The following is a 20637-nucleotide window of genomic DNA, read 5'->3' on the forward strand; positions in this document are numbered from 1 at the left end:
TGCATAAATGCAAGCACCACTAACTAGATAGGTACATTTCCTGAAGAAAGTGTGAAGTGGTGCTTGCCGTGGCAAATTTCGGGCGACAGTATATGATTATACTCCAAATCACAAGTAAAAAGATCCAACTCCCGTGTCTCTACGATGTTCTAATGCGGAGATATAAGGCTTTGTTTATCCGGTTGCTAGGGTACTGTATTTGGTTGCTAGGGGGAAAATGGCATCCACTAGTGTTTACCTTCCGAGTCACGAGTCAAACGGTCCAACCCCCGTGTCTCTACGATGTTCTGATGCGGAGATATAAGGCTTTCTTTACTCTGTTGCTAGGGTACTGTATTTGGTTGCTAGGGAAAAAATTGGCATCCCATAATGATTAAACTCTGAGTCACTAGACAAACGGTCAAAACACAGTGTCTCAACGATGTGCTGAGGCGGAGATATAAGGCTTTGTTTACTCTGTTGCTAGGGTACTGTATTTGGTTGCTAGGGAAAAAATTGGCATCCCATAATGATTACACTCTGAGTCACGAGTCAAACGGTCCAACCCCCGTGTCTCTACGATGTTCTGATGCAGAGATATAAGGCTTTGTTTACTCTGTTGCTAGGGTACTGTATTTGGTTGCTAGGGAAAAAATTGGCATCCCATAATGATTACACTCTGAGTCACTAGTCAAACGGTCCAACACCCGTGTCTCTACGATGTTCTGTTTCGGAGATATAAGGCTTTGTTTACTCTGTTGCTAGGGTACTGTATTTGGTTGCTAGGGAAAAAATTGGCATCCCATAATGATTACACTCTGAGTCACGAGTCAAACGGTCCAACCCCTTTGTCTCTACGATGTTCTGATGCGGAGATATAAGGCTTTGTTCACTCTGTTGCTAGGGTACTGTATTTGGTTGCTAGGGAAAAAATTGGCATCCCATAATGATTACACTGTGAGTCACGAGTCAAACGGTCCAACCCTCGTGTCTCTACGATGTTCTGATGCGGAGATATAAGGCTTTGTTTACTCTGTTGCTAGGGTACTGTATTTGGTTGCTAGGGAAAAAATTGGCATCCCATAATGATTACACTGTGAGTCACGAGTCAAACGGTCCAACCCCCGTGTCTCTACGATGTTCTGATGCGGAGATATAAGGCTTTGTTTACTCTGTTGCTAGGGTACTGTATTTGGTTGCTAGGGAAAAAATTGGCATCCCATAATGATTACACTCCGAGTCACTAGTCAAACGGTCCAACCCCCGTGTCTCTACGATGTTCTGATGCGGAGATATAAGGCTTTGTTTACTCTGTTGCTAGGGTACTGTATTTGGTTGCTAGGGAAAAAATTGGCATCCCATAATGATTACACCCCGAGTCACTAGTCAAACGGTCCAACCCCCGTGTCTCTACGATGTTCTGATGCGGAGATATAAGGCTTTGTTTACTCTGTTGCTAGGGTACTGTATTTGGTTGCTAGGGAAAAAATTGGCATCCCATAATGATTACACTCTGAGTCACGAGTCAAACGGTCCAACCCCCGTGTCTCTACGATGTTCTGATGCGGAGATATAACTGTTTGAATTTTATGTTGCTAGGGTGCTCAAAAGTGGTTGCTAGGGGCGTGGCTTAATACCTATGTAAGGATCCTGAGAGACTGATTGGATGCCTGAGTAAAATGAGCCCACCCCCATGTCTCTATGACACTGTGGTGCAAAGATATCCATCTGGGCATTTTATAACGGCAGTCTATGGGAGATGTTGCTAGGGTGCCCAAAATTGTTGCTAGGGGCGTGGCTTAATAGCTCTGGGATGATCCTGAGAGACTGATTGGATGCCCGAGTGAAATGAGCCCACCCACTTATCTCTACGACACTGTAAAGCAAAGATATCCCATCTGGAATTGTTTTATTCCCTTATATGGGCATGTTTCCTGCCCCATTATAAGTCAATGGGAATTTTCGGGTGCCTCTTACACCCCAGGGGTACAACTTACACCCCAATGGCATGTATGTTCTTACATAGCCTACCACCCTCTTCAAATTTGGTAACCCACATGTTTCTATGAAATCCTCGCTCGTACCTATGACCTGTCAAAAATTTTGCAATGTTAAGTCTATGGGATTTTCCCCCATTGACTTTTCATTGGGGCACTTTTGGGCGCCTCTTACACCCCAGGGGTACAACTTACACCCCAATGTGATGGATGTTCTTACAGAGCCTACCACCCTCTTCAAATGTTGTAACCCACATGTTTCTACAAAATCCTCGAGGGGAGCTATGACTCGTCAAAGTTGGGCGCAATGTTAAGTCAATGGGATTTTTCGGGTGGTTTTTCGCCCCCCTTTTGGAAAACCTGCACCCGATCGCTTATAAAAGTCATAGCACACCTCTCCTCAATAATCCGGTCGATTTGAGCCCTCTTTCATGGGTCTACGACAAAGCGTGCGGGACGAGTTACGCGCCGAAAAAAGTGTCCGGATGTAAGAAGAAGAAGAAGAAGAAAAATATCCCTGAGGAATAGTAATAGTGATGCTTTGCATAAATGCAAGCACCACTAATTATAAACTAGATAGGTACATTTCCTGAAGAAAATGTGAGTGGTGCTTGCCGTGGCAAAATTCTGGGGAACATATATGATTATACTCCAGACCAAAAGTAAAACAATCCAACTCCCGTGTCTCTATGATGTTCTGATGCTGAGATATAAGGCTTTGTTTACTCTGTTGCTAGGGTACTGTATTTGGTCGCTAGGGAAAAAAATGGCATCCACTAGTGATTACATGCCGAGTCACAAGTAAAATGGTCCAACCCCTGTGTCTCTACGATATTCTGATGCGGAGATATAAGGCTTTGTTTACTCTGTTGCTAGGGTACTTTATTTGGTTGCTAGGGGAAAAATGGCATCCACTAGTGATTACCCTCCGAGTCACAAGTCAAACGGTCCAACCCCCGTGTCTCTACGATGTTCTGATGCGGAGATATAAGGCTTTGTTTACTCTGTTGCTAGGGTACTGTATTTGGTTGCTAGGGGAAAAAATGGCATCCACTAGTGATTACCCTCCGAGACACGAGTCAAACGGTCCAACCCCCGTGTCTCTACGATGTTCTGATGCGGAGATATAAGGCTTTGTTTACTCTGTTGCTAGGGTACTGTATTTGGTTGCTAGGGAAAAAATTGGCATCCACTAGTGATTACACTCTGAGTCACGAGTCAAACGGTCCAACCCCCGTGTCTCTACGATGTTCTGATGCTGAGATGTAAGGCTTTGTTTACTCTGTTGCTAGGGTACTGTATTTGGTTGCTAGGGAAAAAAATTGGCATCCCATAATGACTACACTCCGAGTCACGAGTCAAACGGTCCAACCCCCGTGTCTCTACGATGTTCTGATGCGGAGATATAAGGTTTTGTTTACTCTGTTGCTAGGGTACTGTATTTGGTTGCTAGGGAAAAAATTGGCATCCCATAATGATTACACTCTGAGTCACGAGTCAAACGGTCCAACCCCCGTGTCTCTATGATGTTCTGATGCAGAGATATAACTGTTTGAATTTTATGTTGCTAGGGTGCTCAAAAGTGGTTGCTAGGGGCGTGGCTTAAAAGCTTTGGGAATATCCTGATAGACTGATTGGATATCTGAGTAAAATGAGCCCACCCCCTTGTCTTTACGACATTGTAAAGCAAAGATATCCCATCTGGAACTTTTTTATTCCCTTATATGGGCATGTTTCCTGCCCCATTATAAGTCAATGGCAAAATTCGGGTGCCTTCTACACCCCAGGGGTACAACTTACACCCCATTGTGATCCATGTTCTTACAGAGTCTACCACCCTCTTCAAATAATGTAACCCACATGTTTTTACAAAATCCTTGCTCGTACCTATGACCCGTCAAAGTTTTTGCAATGTTAAGTCTATGGGATTTTCCCCCATTGACTTTTCATTGGGGCACTTTTGGGCGCCTCTTACACCCCAGGGGTACAACTCACACCCCAATGTGATGTATGTTCTTACAGAGTCTACCACCCTCTTCAAATGTTGTAACCCACATGTTTCTACAAAATCCTCGAGCGGAGCTATGACTCGTCAAAATTGGGCGCAATGTTAAGTCAATGGGATTTTTCGGGTGGTTTTTCGCCCCCCTTTCGGAAATCCTGCACCCGATCGCTTATAAAAGTCATAGCACACCTCTCCTCAATAAGCCGGTCGATTTGAGCCCTCTCTCGTGGGTCTACGACAAACCGTGCGGGACGAGTTAGGTGCCGAAAAAACGTGCAGATGTAAGAATAAAATATAACTAGATAGGTACATTTCCTGAAGAAAATGTGAGTGGTGCTTGCCGTGGCAAAATTCTGGGGACCATATATGATTATACTCCAAGCCAAAAGTAAAACAATCCAACTCCCATGTCTCTACGATGTTCTGATGCGGAGATATAAGGCTGTGTTTATCCGGTTGCTAGGGTACTGTATTTGGTTGCTAGGGAAACAATTGCCATCCACTAGTGATTACCCTCCGAGTCACGAGTCAAACGGTCCAACCCCCATGTCTCTACGATGTTCTGATGCGGAGATATAAGGCTTTGTTTACTCTGTTGCTAGGGTACTGTATTTGGTTGCTAGGGAAAAAATGGCATGCACTAGTGATTACCCTCCGAGTCACAAGTCAAATGGTCCAACCCCCGTGTCTCTACGATGTTCTGATGCGGAGATATAAGGCTTTGTTTACTCTGTTGCTAGGGTACTGTATTTGGTTGCTAGGGAAAAAAATGGCATCCACTAGTGATTACCCGCAGAGTCACGAGTCAAATGGTCCAACCCCCGTGTCTCTACGATGTTCTGATGCGGAGATATATGGCTGTGTTTATCCGGTTGCTAGGGTACTGTATTTGGTTGCTAGGGAAAAAATTGCCATCCACTAGTGATTACCCTCCGAGTCACGAGTCAAACGGTCCAACCCCCGTGTCTCTACGATGTTCTGATGCAGAAATATAAGGCTTTGTTTACTCTGTTGCTAGGGTACTGTATTTGGTTGCTAGGGAAAAAATTGGCATCCCATAATGATTACACTCAGGGTCACGAGTCAAACGGTCCAACCCCCGTGTCTCTACGATGTTCTGATGCGGAGATATAAGGCTTTGTTTACTCTGTTGCTAGGGTACTGTATTTGGTTGCTAGGGAAAAAATTGGCATGCCATAGTGATTACACTCTGAGTCACGAGTCAAACGGTCCAACCCCCGTGTCTCTGCGATGTTCTGATGCCGAGATATAACTGTTTGAATTTTATGTTGCTAGGGTGCTCAAAAGTGGTTGCTAGGGGCGTGGCTTAATACCTATGTAAGGATCCTGAGAGACTGATTGGATGCCTGATTAAAATAAGCCCACCCCCATGTCTCTATGACACTGTGGCGCAAAGATATCCATCTGGGCATTTTATAATGGCAGTCTATGGGAGATGTTGCTAGGGTGCCCAAAATTGTTGCTAGGGGCGTGGCTTAATAGCTCTGGGATGATCCTGAGAGACTGATTGGATGCCCGAGTAAAATGAGCCCACCCACTTATCTCTACGACACTGTAAAGCAAAGATATCCCATCTGGAAATGTTTGTATTCCCTTATATGGACATGTTTCCTGCCCCATTATAAGTCAATGGGAATTTTCGGGTGCCTCTTACACCCCAGGGGTACAACTTACACCCCAATGTCATGTATGTTCTTACAGAGCCTACCACCATCTTCAAATGTTGTAACCTACATGTTTCAACAACATCCTTAAGCGGAGCTATGACCCGTCAAAGTTGGGCGCAATGTTAAGTCAATGGGATTTTTTGGGTGGTTTTTCGCCCCCCTTTCGAAAATGTTGCACCCGATCGCTTATAAAAGTCATAGCAGACGTGTCCTCAATAAGCCGGTCGTTTTGAGCCCTGTTTCATTGGTCTACGACAAACCGTGCGGGACAAGTTACGCGCCGAAAAAGTGTCCAGATATAAGAATAAATAAATAATAATAAGTATGGGGAATAATAATAGTGATGCCTTGCATAAATGCAAGCACCACTAATAATAATTTTTACAATAGTAATAGTGATGCCTTGCATAAATGCAAGCACCACTAATAATAAGTATGACGAATAATAATAGTGATGCTTTGCATAAATGCAAGCACCACTAATAATAAGCTTAGATCGAAGAACAGTATGTTGGCTTTGTCAAGCCAACATAATTACGCTTCTAACCTGTAGGGGGAGCAAAGAGCCAGAGTTCTTTAGTGTTGCTTTAACTAAGAATTGTTGGTGCATCCCTCTGTCGTCTGTGTGCATGCACGTGGGCGCTGGAGCGCGCTGCGACGCTTCGATAGCATTTGGCTTAGCCCCATTCATTCAATGGTACCAATCAGAGATAAAGTTAGAAGTGACCAAACACATCAACTTTTTTTTTATTTAAGACGAGTAGTTATACGAGCAAGTTTGGTGGTACAAAATAAAATGTAGCGCTTTTCTAAGCGGATTTAAAAGAGGAACTATATTGTATGGCGCAGTAACACCCTCCCTCTCCCATTATGAGAGGGAGAAGGGGAACGGACTTTTCAGGCAGGTCGAAGTACTCCCAAAAGTGCTATTACGCCATACAATATAGTTCCTCTTTAAATCCGCTTAGAAAAGCGCTACATTTTATTTTGTACCACCAAACTTGCTCGTATAACTACTCGTCTTAAATAAGAAAAACGTTGATGTGTTTGGTCACTTCTAACTTTATCTCTGATTGGTACCATTGAATGAATGGGGCTAAGCTAAATGCTATCGAAGCGTCGCAGCGCGCTCCAGTGCTTAAGTGCACGCACACAGATGATAGAGGGATGTATCAACAATTCTTAGTTAAGGTAATAACATATTTTAATATTGAAAATGAGTAGACTATTCCTTCAACATCACTTGTTTTAAAAGTGCGATGCTTTAATTAAACTACCTTGATCACGTTTAATTTTGAAAGACTAAAGTTGTTTGTCTCATAGTCTTGATAAACGGCCACAGACCTGTTCGCTTGCCGGTGGCAGTTTGTGTGGGTCCATGGTCAAAGCCTTCAGGTCATCAGCAATGGTCTGCAGGTGAATGATCTCTCCCAGCATAGACATTTCTTCATCCTGACAAAAAAGCAAGTCTGAGTCAGCATGTAGGTAATATGTCATAATCCAAAAATGGATGCACTAAAGGTTGTGACAGATTTGCATTCCTGTGTAAGAGAATGAGAAATGGCACTCACCACCACAGGTTTGAGCATAGATACGAAGACACAGAATCGTCCTCTCTCCTCGATCAGAGCCTTCCTGACCGCCTGCTTCTCCGTCTCCTCCAACAGCAGATATTTATCACTCACGTCCTGCATGGCACTGTCAAGCTGTGGTTGAATATCTCCTCTCCCTGCGACACAAAGAGAAAAAAATCACAAACACGTCTGGATTATTTCAGAGTATTTAACACAATAGCCACATAAAACTATGCACATAATACAATGAAGTTCAGCAGCAGCACAACTTCAAAGCTACAAAGCGTTTCATATCGTGCATTTATGCCAAATCCGCCTATACTTCACTAATGCTCCACCACCAGACTAGTTGGCAGCGGCCCATGTGTCCGGTGCGTCCTGAGGACGTGACCTGGGAGCGTCAGCTGTCCTGGACCCACAGCACTCTGTGACCTTCGACACGCCTTCATCGGGGTCTAAGATAAGCAAGAGTATTTGGGCGGAGGGGCTGGATAATATCCAGACTCATCATATTTTAAGTACAGGGTTGTGAACTATGGGGCTACTGGGTAATGAAGGCTGTTAGATGTTCCGGTCGATTGAAGACGATACGAAAACAACTCCGCTTCCAGAGCCATCTACTTAAAAGAGAAATTATTTGTTTGTAGACAGCAAATGCCGATTTGCGCTCGGTTTGGCTTTATTACTCCGATTACTGGAGGAATGACTGGCAAGGCTTGAGAATGACAAGGCTTTAAAGCTTAAAGCAACATTTAAATAAGACTTATAATCCATTTGTGTGTAAGACTTCAAAGTAAGCCTTTATGTACAATTAAAGTAAATCCATTAGTGAACACACTTGGATTTCAACAATCTATAAATTAGAGCAGAAAGACTTGATTTATGTTGCATTTTGGCTGGAGACATCTTAAATACCCTGAAGCGGATATAACAAGCAAAACTAGATATTTAAATGGTGCATGCCCATGCAAAACCTGCTACCACAGTGCTAGGGGTGTTATGAGCGCTTGCCAGGTGGTTAATATACCATTGATAGGCATTTAGGATGGTTGCTATGGCATCACTGGGGAAATCTGGGTGGTTGCTAGATGGTCATTTATTGAACCTACAAATATTCTGTTCTGTATGGTGAACTGTAATGGTGTGTGCACACCAAAAGTGAATATGCACATTACTCACTGTAGATTACTTGTTTTTAGTTAACCTACTTTCAATATATAACCGGGCGTGTCAATAAGTTCTTTGCACAAAAACGCCTCAATTTCATGCTTGAGTTGAAATAATTCAATTTGCCCGGAAGATGCAATTGAGGCAAGTATCGCGCATCCATTGCTTTCGCATCGTCCAACGTAAATTTGCGTCTTTTCGTGTCTCTGCGTCATTTTTGTATATAACCTACTGTCAATATATAACCGAAAGTGTCTATTAATGTCTTAGCACGATAACGCCTCAATTTCACACTTGAGTTGAAATAATTCGAATAGCGTGGAAGATGCAATTGAGGCAAGTATCGCACATTCGCTGCCATCGCGTCGCCTAACTCGAGTCATTTGCATTGCCCCGCATGAATACACGTCTATTTGTGTCTCTGCGTTAAATTTGTAAATAATCAAGTGTCAATATATAACCAGACGTGTCAATAAACGTTTTGCACGATAACACCTCAATTTCACGCTTAAGTTTAAATAATTAAACTAGCACGTAAGATGCAATTGAGGCAAGTATTGTACATGTGTTGCTTTCGCGTCGCCTAACTCGAGTCATTTGCATTGCCCAGCGTGAATACGCATTTATTCGTGTCTCTGCGTTCACTTTGTAAATAATCTACTGTCAATATATAACGTGTCAATAAACTTTTTGCACAATAATGCCTCAATTTCACACTTCATTTGAAAGAATTCAAATAGCGTGGAAGATGCAACTGAGGCAAGTATCGTACATTCGCCGGTATCGCGTCACCCAACTCGATACATTTGCATTGCCTGGTGTGAATTTGCGTCTATTCGTGTCTCTTTGTATATAGCTTACTGTCAATATATAACTGGGCGTGTCACTTATCTCTTTGCACGATAACGCCTCAATTTCATGCTTGAGTTTAAATAATTAAACTTGCGTGGAAGATGCAATTGAGCCAAGTATCGCACATTTGTTGCTTTCGCGTCATCCAGCATGAATTTGCGTTTATTCGTGTCTCTGCATTTTATTTCGTATATAACCTATTGTCAAAATATATAACCGGACGTGTCACGAAGTCCTTTGCACGATAACGTCTAAATTTCACGCTTGAGTTTAAATAATTTGACTAACACGGAAGATGCAATTGAGGGAAGTATCGCACATCCGTTGCTTTCGCGTTACCCAGAATGAATTTGCGCCTATTTGTGTCTCTGTGTTCACTTTGTATATAACCTACTGTCAATATATAACTGGACGTGTCAATAAGCTTTTTGCATGATAATGCCTCAATTTCACACTTAAGTTGAAATAATTTGAATAGCGCGGAAGATGCAACAGAGGCAAGTAACGTACATTCGCTGCTATCACGTCGCCCAACTTGAGTCATTTGCATTGCCTGTTGCGAATTTGCATCTAGTCCTGTCTCTGCATTCACTTTGTAATAATCTACCGTCAATATATAACCGGACACGTCAATAAACTTTTTGCACGATAACGCCTCAATTTCATGCTGGAGTTTGAATAATTCAACTTGCTCGGAAAAAAAACATTTGTTGCTTTCGCGTCACCCAGCACGACTTTGGGTTTATTCGTGTCTCTGCAATTTATTTCATATATAACCTACTGTCAATATATAACCGGGCGTGTCACTAAGCTCTTTCCACGATAACGCATCAATTTTACACTTGAGTTTAAATAATTCAACTTTGCGTGTAAGATGCTATTTGCGGCAATTATTGCACGTTTGCTGCTATTGCATCGCCTAAATCGAGTCATTTGCATTGCCCGGTGTGAATTTGCATTTCTTTGTGTCTCTGCATTCACTTTGTATATAACCTACTGTCAATATAAAACCAGAAGTGTCAATAAACCCTTTCCACGATAACGCCTTAATTTCACGCTTGAGTTTAAATAATTCAAATCACGCAAAAGACGCAATTGAGGCGAGTATCGCACGTTTGCTGCTATTCGATGCACAACTTTAGTCATTCACGTTTCCCAAAGTGATTTCGCGCCTATTTGTATCTCTGTGATCACTTTGTATATAACCTACTTGTGCAAATAAATAAATCCGCTTTTGGTGTGCACATTGTAAAACAGCGCAGCTTCTTTCAAAAAAGTGCATTTGAGGTATTTTCATTTAGCAGACGCTTTTATCGAAATCAATGACTTTCATGACTTACAAGTAAGGAAAAACAATACAGCAATTCATCTTAGGGAATCAATAGTGTTATAAAAAGTCACCTACATTTACAGATATCATTTAGGTTTGTAAAACAAGTGCAGGGGATGAGTTACACACCAAAGTTCAATATCTGGGGTTAAGAGTAAACCACGATCTAAAGAATGAGACAACACAAGACGACATGGTGTTAGGCAGAAATTGCCCCAAAACAACCAACACAGACGTGCCGTTTATCTCATAGAGAAACAGATCTCCATTCTCCACATCCTCATGCATGCGCTGAGAAGATCAAATCAGGCACAGATCCACATCTCTCTTCATGCATGTTCAAACCAGAGCAAAGATAAATAAAGCATCCATCCTGAAACAACACTGTAGAGACAAACACGCCTGATGCAAGACCAGCAATAACCTGCCAGTGTGCATCTGCAGAAGAACGAGAAGACACATGGAGTGCATTGGACATGGGTTAAACGTACAAGCCTGAGGGAGAGGTGAGATGAAAGAGAGGGCAGGGGAAGGGTTAACCAGGGTAACAATAACTCTGAACATGGACTGCACAATCCCATTTAACGGAAACCATGATGGAGCTATTACTCTTTCTCTCTCTCTCTACCTCAGTGACCTTATTACAGAGATTTCTTTAGATACTTTATCTCTTTTTCAATATCTGTAATATTGTTATGTGTTATGAAATGCTTTATAGACCCAATTAAATGGTTACTTTCTGGAATTGACATATTTCATCTACAGAGTGAAGGTCTTATCCTTTTTCTCGTTGGGTACTGTACAAGTTTTGGACCTCCGTGCCATCATTATATCTGTTAATTTTACAATGGTATTATGATCTTATACATTTTTTTTCTCTATCATTTCTCTTTAATAGATCACAACCAGAAAATACAGGCAAGTATAAAAATGAATAAAATGATAAGTTCAAGTGTCTCTTGGGTTTTTACTTTTGTTGTTAATTTTGTTTACATATTTCCTGTATTTTCAGTTGAACAAAATGAAATATGGATGGTCAATGGATAGCCTAAGACTTTTGCATAATAGTGTTGTTTTCATCACATCAAAAGCTTAATACCAAAATTTCTACACCGCCCGCCAAACACTAAAAGTCATCAATCCTGGTCTACTTTCCTGGAAGATAAAGACTTCAGATAAGCCAAAAGTGATTTTTTCATGGGTACACTTAGCATATTGATGACCTCAAAGCTATTGAATAGGGACTACATGCCACCACACTCCATTTTTGATTTAATGAAGGTCTTTAAAAACCGCTGTGCGTGATGAATGGCCCTAGACGTTCTTAAGATAAATGTACACGTGTCCCACCATCACAGCCTTCTGCCAGCCTGACCCCAGGTCAGACAAACACATCCAAGGCATTTAACAAGACTTTCAAGTTCTATCAGTCAAACTGAAAATCTGGCATGAACGGATCATGAGCTGAGAAAAAGACAGCTTTGTGTTAAACTGACATTTGACCTTTAGACATTTTCACACATCATGCACAACAATCCCAAACCGATCATAAGCCCCATTGACTTCCATAGTATTCCTTTCTCATACTATGAAAGTCAATGGGGCTTCTGATCGGTTTTGATACAAACATTCCTCGAAATATCTTCCTTTGCGTTCATCAAAACAAAGACATTTATACAGGTTTATAACAACATGAGAGTAAATGATGACAGAATTTTCATTTTTGTGTGAACTATCCCTTTAAGACCTTTCTTTTTGGTGGACCCTTTTTGTTATACAGCAGTCACCAAATATAGAAACCTTCCCTGCATCCATATTCAATAGCATAAGTACATAAAAGTACATGCACACGGATAGCTAATCTCTTGTGTGGAGAGGAAAATTTTAACTTTGTCTCCTGTTTTTGTGGTTAGGGAACTGATAAAAACGAAAAACAGTATGGACCACACACAGGGAGAATGTGGAAGCTGACCGGTCAATAGGCGTGAGGGGCAAAATAAGACAGTGGCACATAAGTTGGGTCTTCAGATACCCACAGGTCAATGAAGACACACACTTAACAGTACACTTACCCAGGGCATCAGCTGGTTACATCAGGTGCACATGATGGCATAACACAGAAAAGGGGTATAGGTGCACAAAGAAAATTTTTTGTCAGTCTTGTGACTAAAATCACGTCGCCTTACAGAAACTCTACCTCTGGCTTTTCGACGAGCTAAAGACCATGAAGAATGTAAGCAGAAACAATAGAGAGGTCTTGTGAAATGTCACATATATGCTTGTACACTTTACTTTAATATGACCCGGCATATGCTATAAAGGACACTAAGAGGTTTTGTCACTTGTTGGAACTTGGAAATGTACAGTGATGAACACTCAGCAGTTTGTTTCTCGCATGCCCCTGAGCACATCGAGTTGAGCGCGGCTTCCTGTTCGGGGTGAGGCTCCACACGAACGCTTTGTTGTGTACACAGAGCGCATTGTAGTCTGGAAAAACACGTTTCTGGGGTTTCTGCGTGACGTCGGGTTCGCTTTAATTATGTGTTACGTGAGAAAGCGCCTTTCTCTGATTGGAGAGAAATGTGTTTTCACAAACCGAGAGCATAACAGCTACGAGTGCAAGTCTCTCAATGACACAAAATTATCGTATACGATTACAGAAACGTCTAACGTTTTTGTGGTACGACTAAAAGCGCTTGTACAGGTAACAAATTAACCTAACTGTTGTATGTCTGCATTACAAAACAAAAAGACCCGTATCCTCTTACTTAATGATACAACATTTGTTTCCCAAGACCACATGACCAGTTTGCAAAAACAAGTTTGGGTCAAATTTCAACCGTACTATAACTATAAGGACATTTTCTAAGATATATGGACATATACAAATAATAAAGCCTATTTTTAGGAATATATCTTTTGTGCAGTATGACATCATCATCATGATGATGATTTACAAACATATTTTCTTTCTAATACTCATTACTGTAAACAAAAGAAATGCATTTTTATACTCATTATATGAAGATATGTTTTTAGGAGCATTAAAAATGTTAGCACTGACATTGTATTATGATTTTTTGCATTTTGGTATTACAACATGATCTCATAAGAATTCGTATGTATGTTACTAGTTGGCTAATTCGTATGAATCGTACAAAAACATACAATTATTATAAAAATAAACAACAATAACGAATCCACGGCCCTAACGCAAATCATACAAAAATGTATGAATGTGGTCGCCCGAATACACTGTTAAAAAGCACAGCGTTTTTGTCAAATCAACATATATTTTTATGTTATTTTAAGTTTAAAAAAACAATGTTAACTTGTTTTTATAAGTTATGCCAACTTATCAGAGGCCAAAACTTAAAATAGTAGGTTGAATTGACTTGCAAAACCAAGTTGTTTTAATTTCATGCTGCATTTTTTTTTACAATGTACAAATTAGCCACCTCGAAAAATCTGTACGAATTGCCATGAGATAGCGTTGGATATTATTTTAATAGCAATTTCCCCTAAAAACATTTCCCCTTACCAACAACGTTCCCCTTAATTTCTCAGAGTAATTTATAAAAACAACAACTCACGACATAATATTTAAATAATACAATTAGGTCTGTCAAAAGATTAATCGTGATTAATCGCATTCAAAATAAAAAATAATTTTTGCATAACATATGTGTGTGCAATGTGTGTAATTATTTTGTATATATACACATGTATGTATTTAGGAAAAAAATACATGTATTTATTTAGATTTAGATTTTTTTATATTATATATTAATAAATAAAAGTATACATTAAAAAAAATTCGTCTTTTGACAGCCCTAAATAAAATACCTATATTGTAAACCATGGTAGTATTTGTTGTACTTCTTTTAAATTAATTAAACACTAATAATGCATGAATAATATCTACTCTGATTTAATTATAAGCATCTATTGAGTAGTAAGTAAAGCTAGAAGTATAGTCCAGTTTTTATGCATATGCGACCTGAATAAAACACACAAATTTTGTCATCAGAATAGTACACACGCACCGTACGTGCACCGGCAGATTTTGTAAACATGCATACTTTACACAGGAGAACGTAGTATGTAGCCCAAAAGATGCATGTCATTTTGTCGCAATGATGCACATGTGTTGAATATCTGTGTACACGTACGAGTTAAATAAACTATACTTTGTTTGCCAGGCTGTGTGTTCGACCGTGCCAGTACGATTTCGTACAAGTAAAAACACAAACTATACTCTGGGCTTGAGGCAAAATGTTATAAGAGAGCCGACGTTTAACAATGTATTACATCATCATTACATCATCGTGATGCGTGATAAGAGGATTAGATTGAGGATTCTACAATACAAGGCAGGAAGTCATGGGCTGTTTATAATAATTCGTGTAATCTCCTCTGTGCAAGTTTTATATTCATTTTGTGCATCGAATAAACGGTCTTACATAACAGGCTTAAACATTTTTGCCAACTGTAATTCTCAGAAAGATGTCGTAGCGTTTCCCATCATAACTCAGAGTCACAGCACCTGTTACATGAACTTCATGACAGATGAGAGCTATTCAGAGGATTTAACCTGTTACATAACACTCTGCATGCAGCATCCAGATTTGACACCAGTGTTAGAAGTCTGGTGCCCGCTCACCAAGATATTCTCACACAATGCCCACAGGAAGTGATGTCAGTAAAGATGCCATTACCTTTCTTTGCTTTCTTTTGGAGTTTGAGGGTATCTGAAGATTTCTTCTTGATCTCCTGCCTAGCTCTTTTGTATTCTGTGGAGATATGAAGATTCAACAGTGATTTCTCAGATGTAGGGGGCAGAAAAAATGATGACCAAATGCCACAATGAGAAGCATATCGGTTAAAATGCAGCTGTTATATAAGAATTTTACGGTGGGTTAACTCACTACCGGATGTAATGGTGTTGTAGAGAGAAAAAGAGATTAACTAGAGGCAAGACAAACTCAGTTTGAGTCGCTCACCTTTAGCATGATCTTTATCCAATGTGTTTGACCCTCGTTTCCATTCCTCCATCTGCTCCTGAAGTGGGTTTATCAGACATTCAATAAATGCCCTGCAACGTGATACAGAAGAAATCGGTGGATGTCCAACAAAAACGTGCATGTCTTTCTCGTACCGTGAATCAAACACGGAAGTGACTTAAAATGCAAATCCCATAGACTCCCTCCCCCATGTTAAAATGTCCAACTTTACAGAAGAAAATATTTTTACAGCCTGGTACAAAAAGTGGTTTACGTCTATATAGCTTAGGGATGCCCCGATACCACTTTTTTGGAATACGAGTACAAGTACGAGTACTTGCATTTCAGTACTTGCCGATACCGAGTACTTAATATAAAAAACATGATTTAAATTTACAGGTAACAGCTTTAGTCATATAGTTTAACAAAAAACAAGGGACTAGTTTGGAATTAAGAACATTTATTTAAAATGAAAAGCATGTTGTATGCAACATATTGCAGAATAAATAATTATAAAAAAAATTAAACAGTGACAGTGGAACTCCAGTATTTTTTTCAGTTTGTTATAAACTCTGCCTCTTTGGACAAAACAAGGGGCATTAACCCCTTACACGCCGCTCAAACATAGATATTTCTCAGACCGTGGTATCGATCCCCGGTATCGGGGGACTTTTAACGAGTACGAGTACTTTAAAAAAATGTGGTATCGAGGCCGATACCCGATACCAGTATCGGTATCGGTCCATCTCTAGCTACTTTTGCACATGAAAACTGTAGCTGGGCTTCCATTGAAACTTGCAGCGAAAATTCGCAAATAAGAAAAACAAACAAATGCGAACAAGGTGCGTTTTCATCAAATTGTTCGAGCGAATGACGATGGTATTGGTAATCTATTAACAAACAGTAAATAAAACAAAACACGCTTAGAAAATGGAGATAGGAATGCATTTAGTTACAATTGGGCAAGTTATAAATAAACTAGCAGTGGAGCTTGTAAATATCAATCTGAATGCTGTGCACAGAAGAAGAAATGCTGAATTTTTGATGCATTTATATGCATTTTCATCTCCCATTATTCACATTTACTCTTTTTCACATAAGTCAAAAACTACCCCAAGTGAGCGCAAAGTCTTTTTTGTGAATTTTTATTCTAAATTTGGCATTTTTATTACTCGTTCCTTATGCGAAACTTCAAAATGCGCATAAAATTAATTGTAATAGAAACCCAGCTTGAGGGGGGCGAATTTTTTTGTAACATCCGTTTGAATACATTAAGCTTGAGTTGAGTTGTTGAGCTAGGTGGGCGTGGTTTCAGCAACCAGGCACCTCAGCTCCACCCACGTTCTGCCTCTGCCCATTTTTGGTTATGTGGGAGTGCAAAGATGGCGGCGCCCGGCACTGCTCACTTTGGGCTTTAAAAAATGCTTTACAGAAACATTCGAGTGATGTCGTGGGCTTGTTTTATACAGTCTATGGTTTTCCCAGGAATATAAGTAAATCATCATTTGAAAGCTTCTCTTACTTGTGGTTAATCAATATGGGGTTTTAATGGTTAGTGACAATTTCTAGACAACAAGGCGCCTGATCTCAAAATTAAATAAAAATGTACTTATCATTCTTTTTTAATTCATTTACCACATAAGGCAGTTGCCAGTTTCCAGCATTCTTTATATTGTAAGACAATCAGCCTTCTTCCTTTTTTTAATTGCTTTGAATAAAAGCAACTGTTTAATGCCTAAATGTTTGCTCTTGCTCAAGTTAATCATTGTCTCAGCGTCATTATTTCTCATTGCATGCTGGGAGCTGAACAGTAAGGGAAGGGACTTGAAAAAAAATCAAACTCCGCCTGTAATCCCTGTTTTTGGGGCCGTTGTCAGGAATCTGACAGCCTGACCACAAATGCCTGATTTACAGCACAGCCATGGAGACGCATAAGGAATTTCTCCCAAATTAGAGTTTTGAGTGTTTATGCCACATAGTATGGAATACTGGGAGACATCATGTAGAGATGAACTGGGGTTCCCTGCGACTTTTACCACCAACACTAACACGAAATGCCAGTAAGACTGCTGGTTTACGGTAATCCTTGCTCTGGAACATTATAAATACAGACTTGATGATGTATTAATGCGTCTGAGTGTAAAATCTAATGTCTGGGTGTCTGTTTATGGGTCAGTGACAAAAACGGTTTGGCAAGATGAGAAATTCAAAAATCTTTTTAAGAAACTTGTTTTAAAAGCATGCATCAGGTTTATCTCAATGCACAAAGTGTATTTATGTTAATTTTATGCAATAAAAAATTACACTTTTATGAAAGTTAAGACTAAATGGACCTGAAAATGTCAATTGGTATAACCACCAATTGCACCAAAAAAATGAGTCATATTAAATATTTTATCCACCTTGATGGCGTGTAAGCGTAATCATAAAAAATAATTTTAAAATATAATTTTATTAGTTATTTCTAAATGTAAATTTGAATGCATTTTGTAATATTTGTCCTGACATATGCTAAAAACAGCTCTGTTTTCTAAATAATCTTTGACAAATTATGTAAAAATTTATGTAAAAATCATATTACACTAAATTTGATGATTATATTTTATTCCACATTTTTTATGAATATATTTATTTTTCATTAAAAAAATACTAGTTACACCAATTGACACAGACCGGTTTCACCACATTGACATTTTTGCAACTATCCCCCAAATATTGTTTCAAACTGAAATAAAATCAGAAATTTTAGACTTGGTCATCAAAAAAGAGAATGTATTCAAGTAATCTGCAAATTTATTTAAAAATTTTAACCCTTTAACATTTAATTGAACCATACGGACACAAAATAATTAACGTCATGTCATTGACCCATATATTCCATTTAAATGGGATGTTTGTATATTGTTTCCTATTCATCCTGCAGCAGTTATTCATAAAATGTGCTTCACAACCAAAAACTCTACAAATATGAAACTTGTGACAATTGATATTTACGTAGAAAAGTGCCGCAGTTTGGCTTCAATGCTTCTGTGTCTCATGCACATCCGGGTGAGCGCTGAGCCGATGTCTCTGGTGCCACCTAAAACGCAGAAAGACAACAGCACATTAGAAAAGCATCCCCAAAATAACTATTATAACAAAAGTCAAGCCTTACAAAGATGATACAGAGTGAGAGAGATTCGAGATAATTCACATTATGACCCCAACATTGACACAAGGGTCACACAGAGGTACCATAAGTGACCCAGTACCCTAACACCTCACCGTCACTGTTAAAGCCCTGTGATAAACACATAGTGCATGACCTCGTCCTTTCAACAACAGTCTTTGCCTTTTGTTAAGAGGTATTTAAACTTTCTTGACAAATTCTCCTGAAAGCAGACAGCCCAAAAGGGCCAGGTCTCTTGAGAGAGGACAAAACATGCCACAGTAAGCAGCTGGGTGACCCTCGGCCACACAGACGGAGACATTGTGCCACTGACAGCGACTCCCTCCTGAGGCTTTGTCCACAAGTTTCAATGCCTCATCAATAGGCAGCGAGACTCTTCAAACATATCAGCAAATATGTAATTACAATGTAATTACAAAAATACATTGTATGGGTCAGAATTATTAATGTTATTATGCCAAAAATTTTGGATATTAAAGATTTGTGTACATTGCTGACCGTAAATATATCTAATAAAATGTATAAATCAATAGTTATATGTGTTGCTAAGGACTTCATTTGGGCAATTGTAAAGGCGATTTTCTTAATCTATAGATTTTTTTGCACACAAATTTTCAAATGGTTGTTTCTCAATTTAAAAAAATACCCTCAGGACTGGTTTTGTGATCCAGGGTCACATATGTTATGCATTTTATGTATTTAAAGTCGTTTAAAACCACACAGTAGCCATAAATGAAGAACAAACTGAAATTTAGTAGTTCTCTATTATCTCACATATCTACATTTGGTGCGTCAAGATGACACGAAATTTCACTTCATGTTTCGTAACGCAACATGACTTTGCAAGTTTAAATATGAAGACATGTGAGAATAACGCATTTCAGTATGTTCACCGCACAAAGCTTTCATACAGCTCCATTCTTCAAAGGCATTCAGGTTCAGATTTACGTACGGCTAAAACTGTGAAACAACTTTAATTTTTGAGTGAACGAGTCCTTAAAAGGTCCACTGTGTAGATTTTTTGCTGCATCTAGCAGTGCCCTTAAGAAAATTAAAAGTATAGTAACCATCAGGCTTGTGCACAATTCAGAATTTCAGAATTGGCCTCCATTCAATTCATAAATTTGAATTTAATTAACTCTGCCCTACAGGAAGTTGAATTAAAATGACAGGAAGTGGAATTAAATTCATGGCAATTCAAAGAAATTCCACAGTAACACAACAGAAAGAATTTCACATAAATTCAGTGTTAGGTAAGTAACTTTGGAAAATTGTTTGGCAACCATTTTAAATACTTGGTTAAAGTAAAGCATTCTGGGAAATAAAGTCATGTTCCATCTTTTTCAATAAAATTACAATTACAAAAAATCTAACTTAGTTATTGGTTATGTGACTAGAGTTTTTAACATTAATTGCTGGGGGAAAACATTTCCTGTTAATGTAATCTGTACAAGTAGTTCAAACTAATATAATTTATAGAATATGTAATGCAAACATATACTGAAACTCTTCATTTTAACACTTCACTTATTATGTATATGAATTTCTATTGAATTGCAATTCTGCTTCCTTTAATTCAAATTCGAATTCAAATTGTAATTCTAGATCCTGTTTTTGACATCAATTCAAATTCAAGAATTGAATTGTAATTCAGGAGTCATTCTAAATTCAATTCTGAATTGTGTACAAGCCTGGTAACCATGTTTTGTACTATTTGCAAAACCATAGGTTTACTACAGTAACCACGGATTTTTGGTTTTAACTGTAGTAAAACCATGGTTAATTTTCATAATGGTGAGACTGTGAATTGCACCCAACGGCCGTATGTAAATAAAAACGTCTCATTCCAAGATAAAAAAAAACAATAAAGTTC

At 39.2% G+C, this 20637-nt stretch overlaps 1 protein-coding gene across 19 annotated transcripts in view; it reads right to left on the reverse strand.

Moving 5' to 3' along the window:
• Positions 1 to 20637, reverse strand: part of LOC129447743 (protein MTSS 1) — a 99198-nt gene that overhangs the window by 32122 nt on the left and 46439 nt on the right. For 10 of the 19 annotated variants that reach the window (XM_055209537.2, XM_055209532.2, XM_055209531.2 and 7 more), the window contains exons 4-9: positions 18590 to 18674; positions 15596 to 15687; positions 15311 to 15385; positions 12665 to 12676; positions 7241 to 7398; positions 7014 to 7121 (exon numbers count right to left, since the gene is read on the reverse strand). In XM_055209537.2, the coding sequence (XP_055065512.2) occupies positions 7014 to 7121; positions 7241 to 7398; positions 12665 to 12676; positions 15311 to 15385; positions 15596 to 15687; positions 18590 to 18674 (530 nt within the window). The remainder of the gene's footprint in view (positions 1 to 7013; positions 7122 to 7240; positions 7399 to 12664; positions 12677 to 15310; positions 15386 to 15595; positions 15688 to 18589; positions 18675 to 20637) is intronic. The other 9 variants (XM_055209538.2, XM_055209535.2, XM_055209541.2 and 6 more) reach the window with 1 other exon arrangement.

Source organism: Misgurnus anguillicaudatus, chromosome 10 (genome assembly GCF_027580225.2).
Source record: "Misgurnus anguillicaudatus chromosome 10, ASM2758022v2, whole genome shotgun sequence".
Lineage (NCBI taxonomy): Eukaryota > Metazoa > Chordata > Actinopteri > Cypriniformes > Cobitidae > Misgurnus > Misgurnus anguillicaudatus.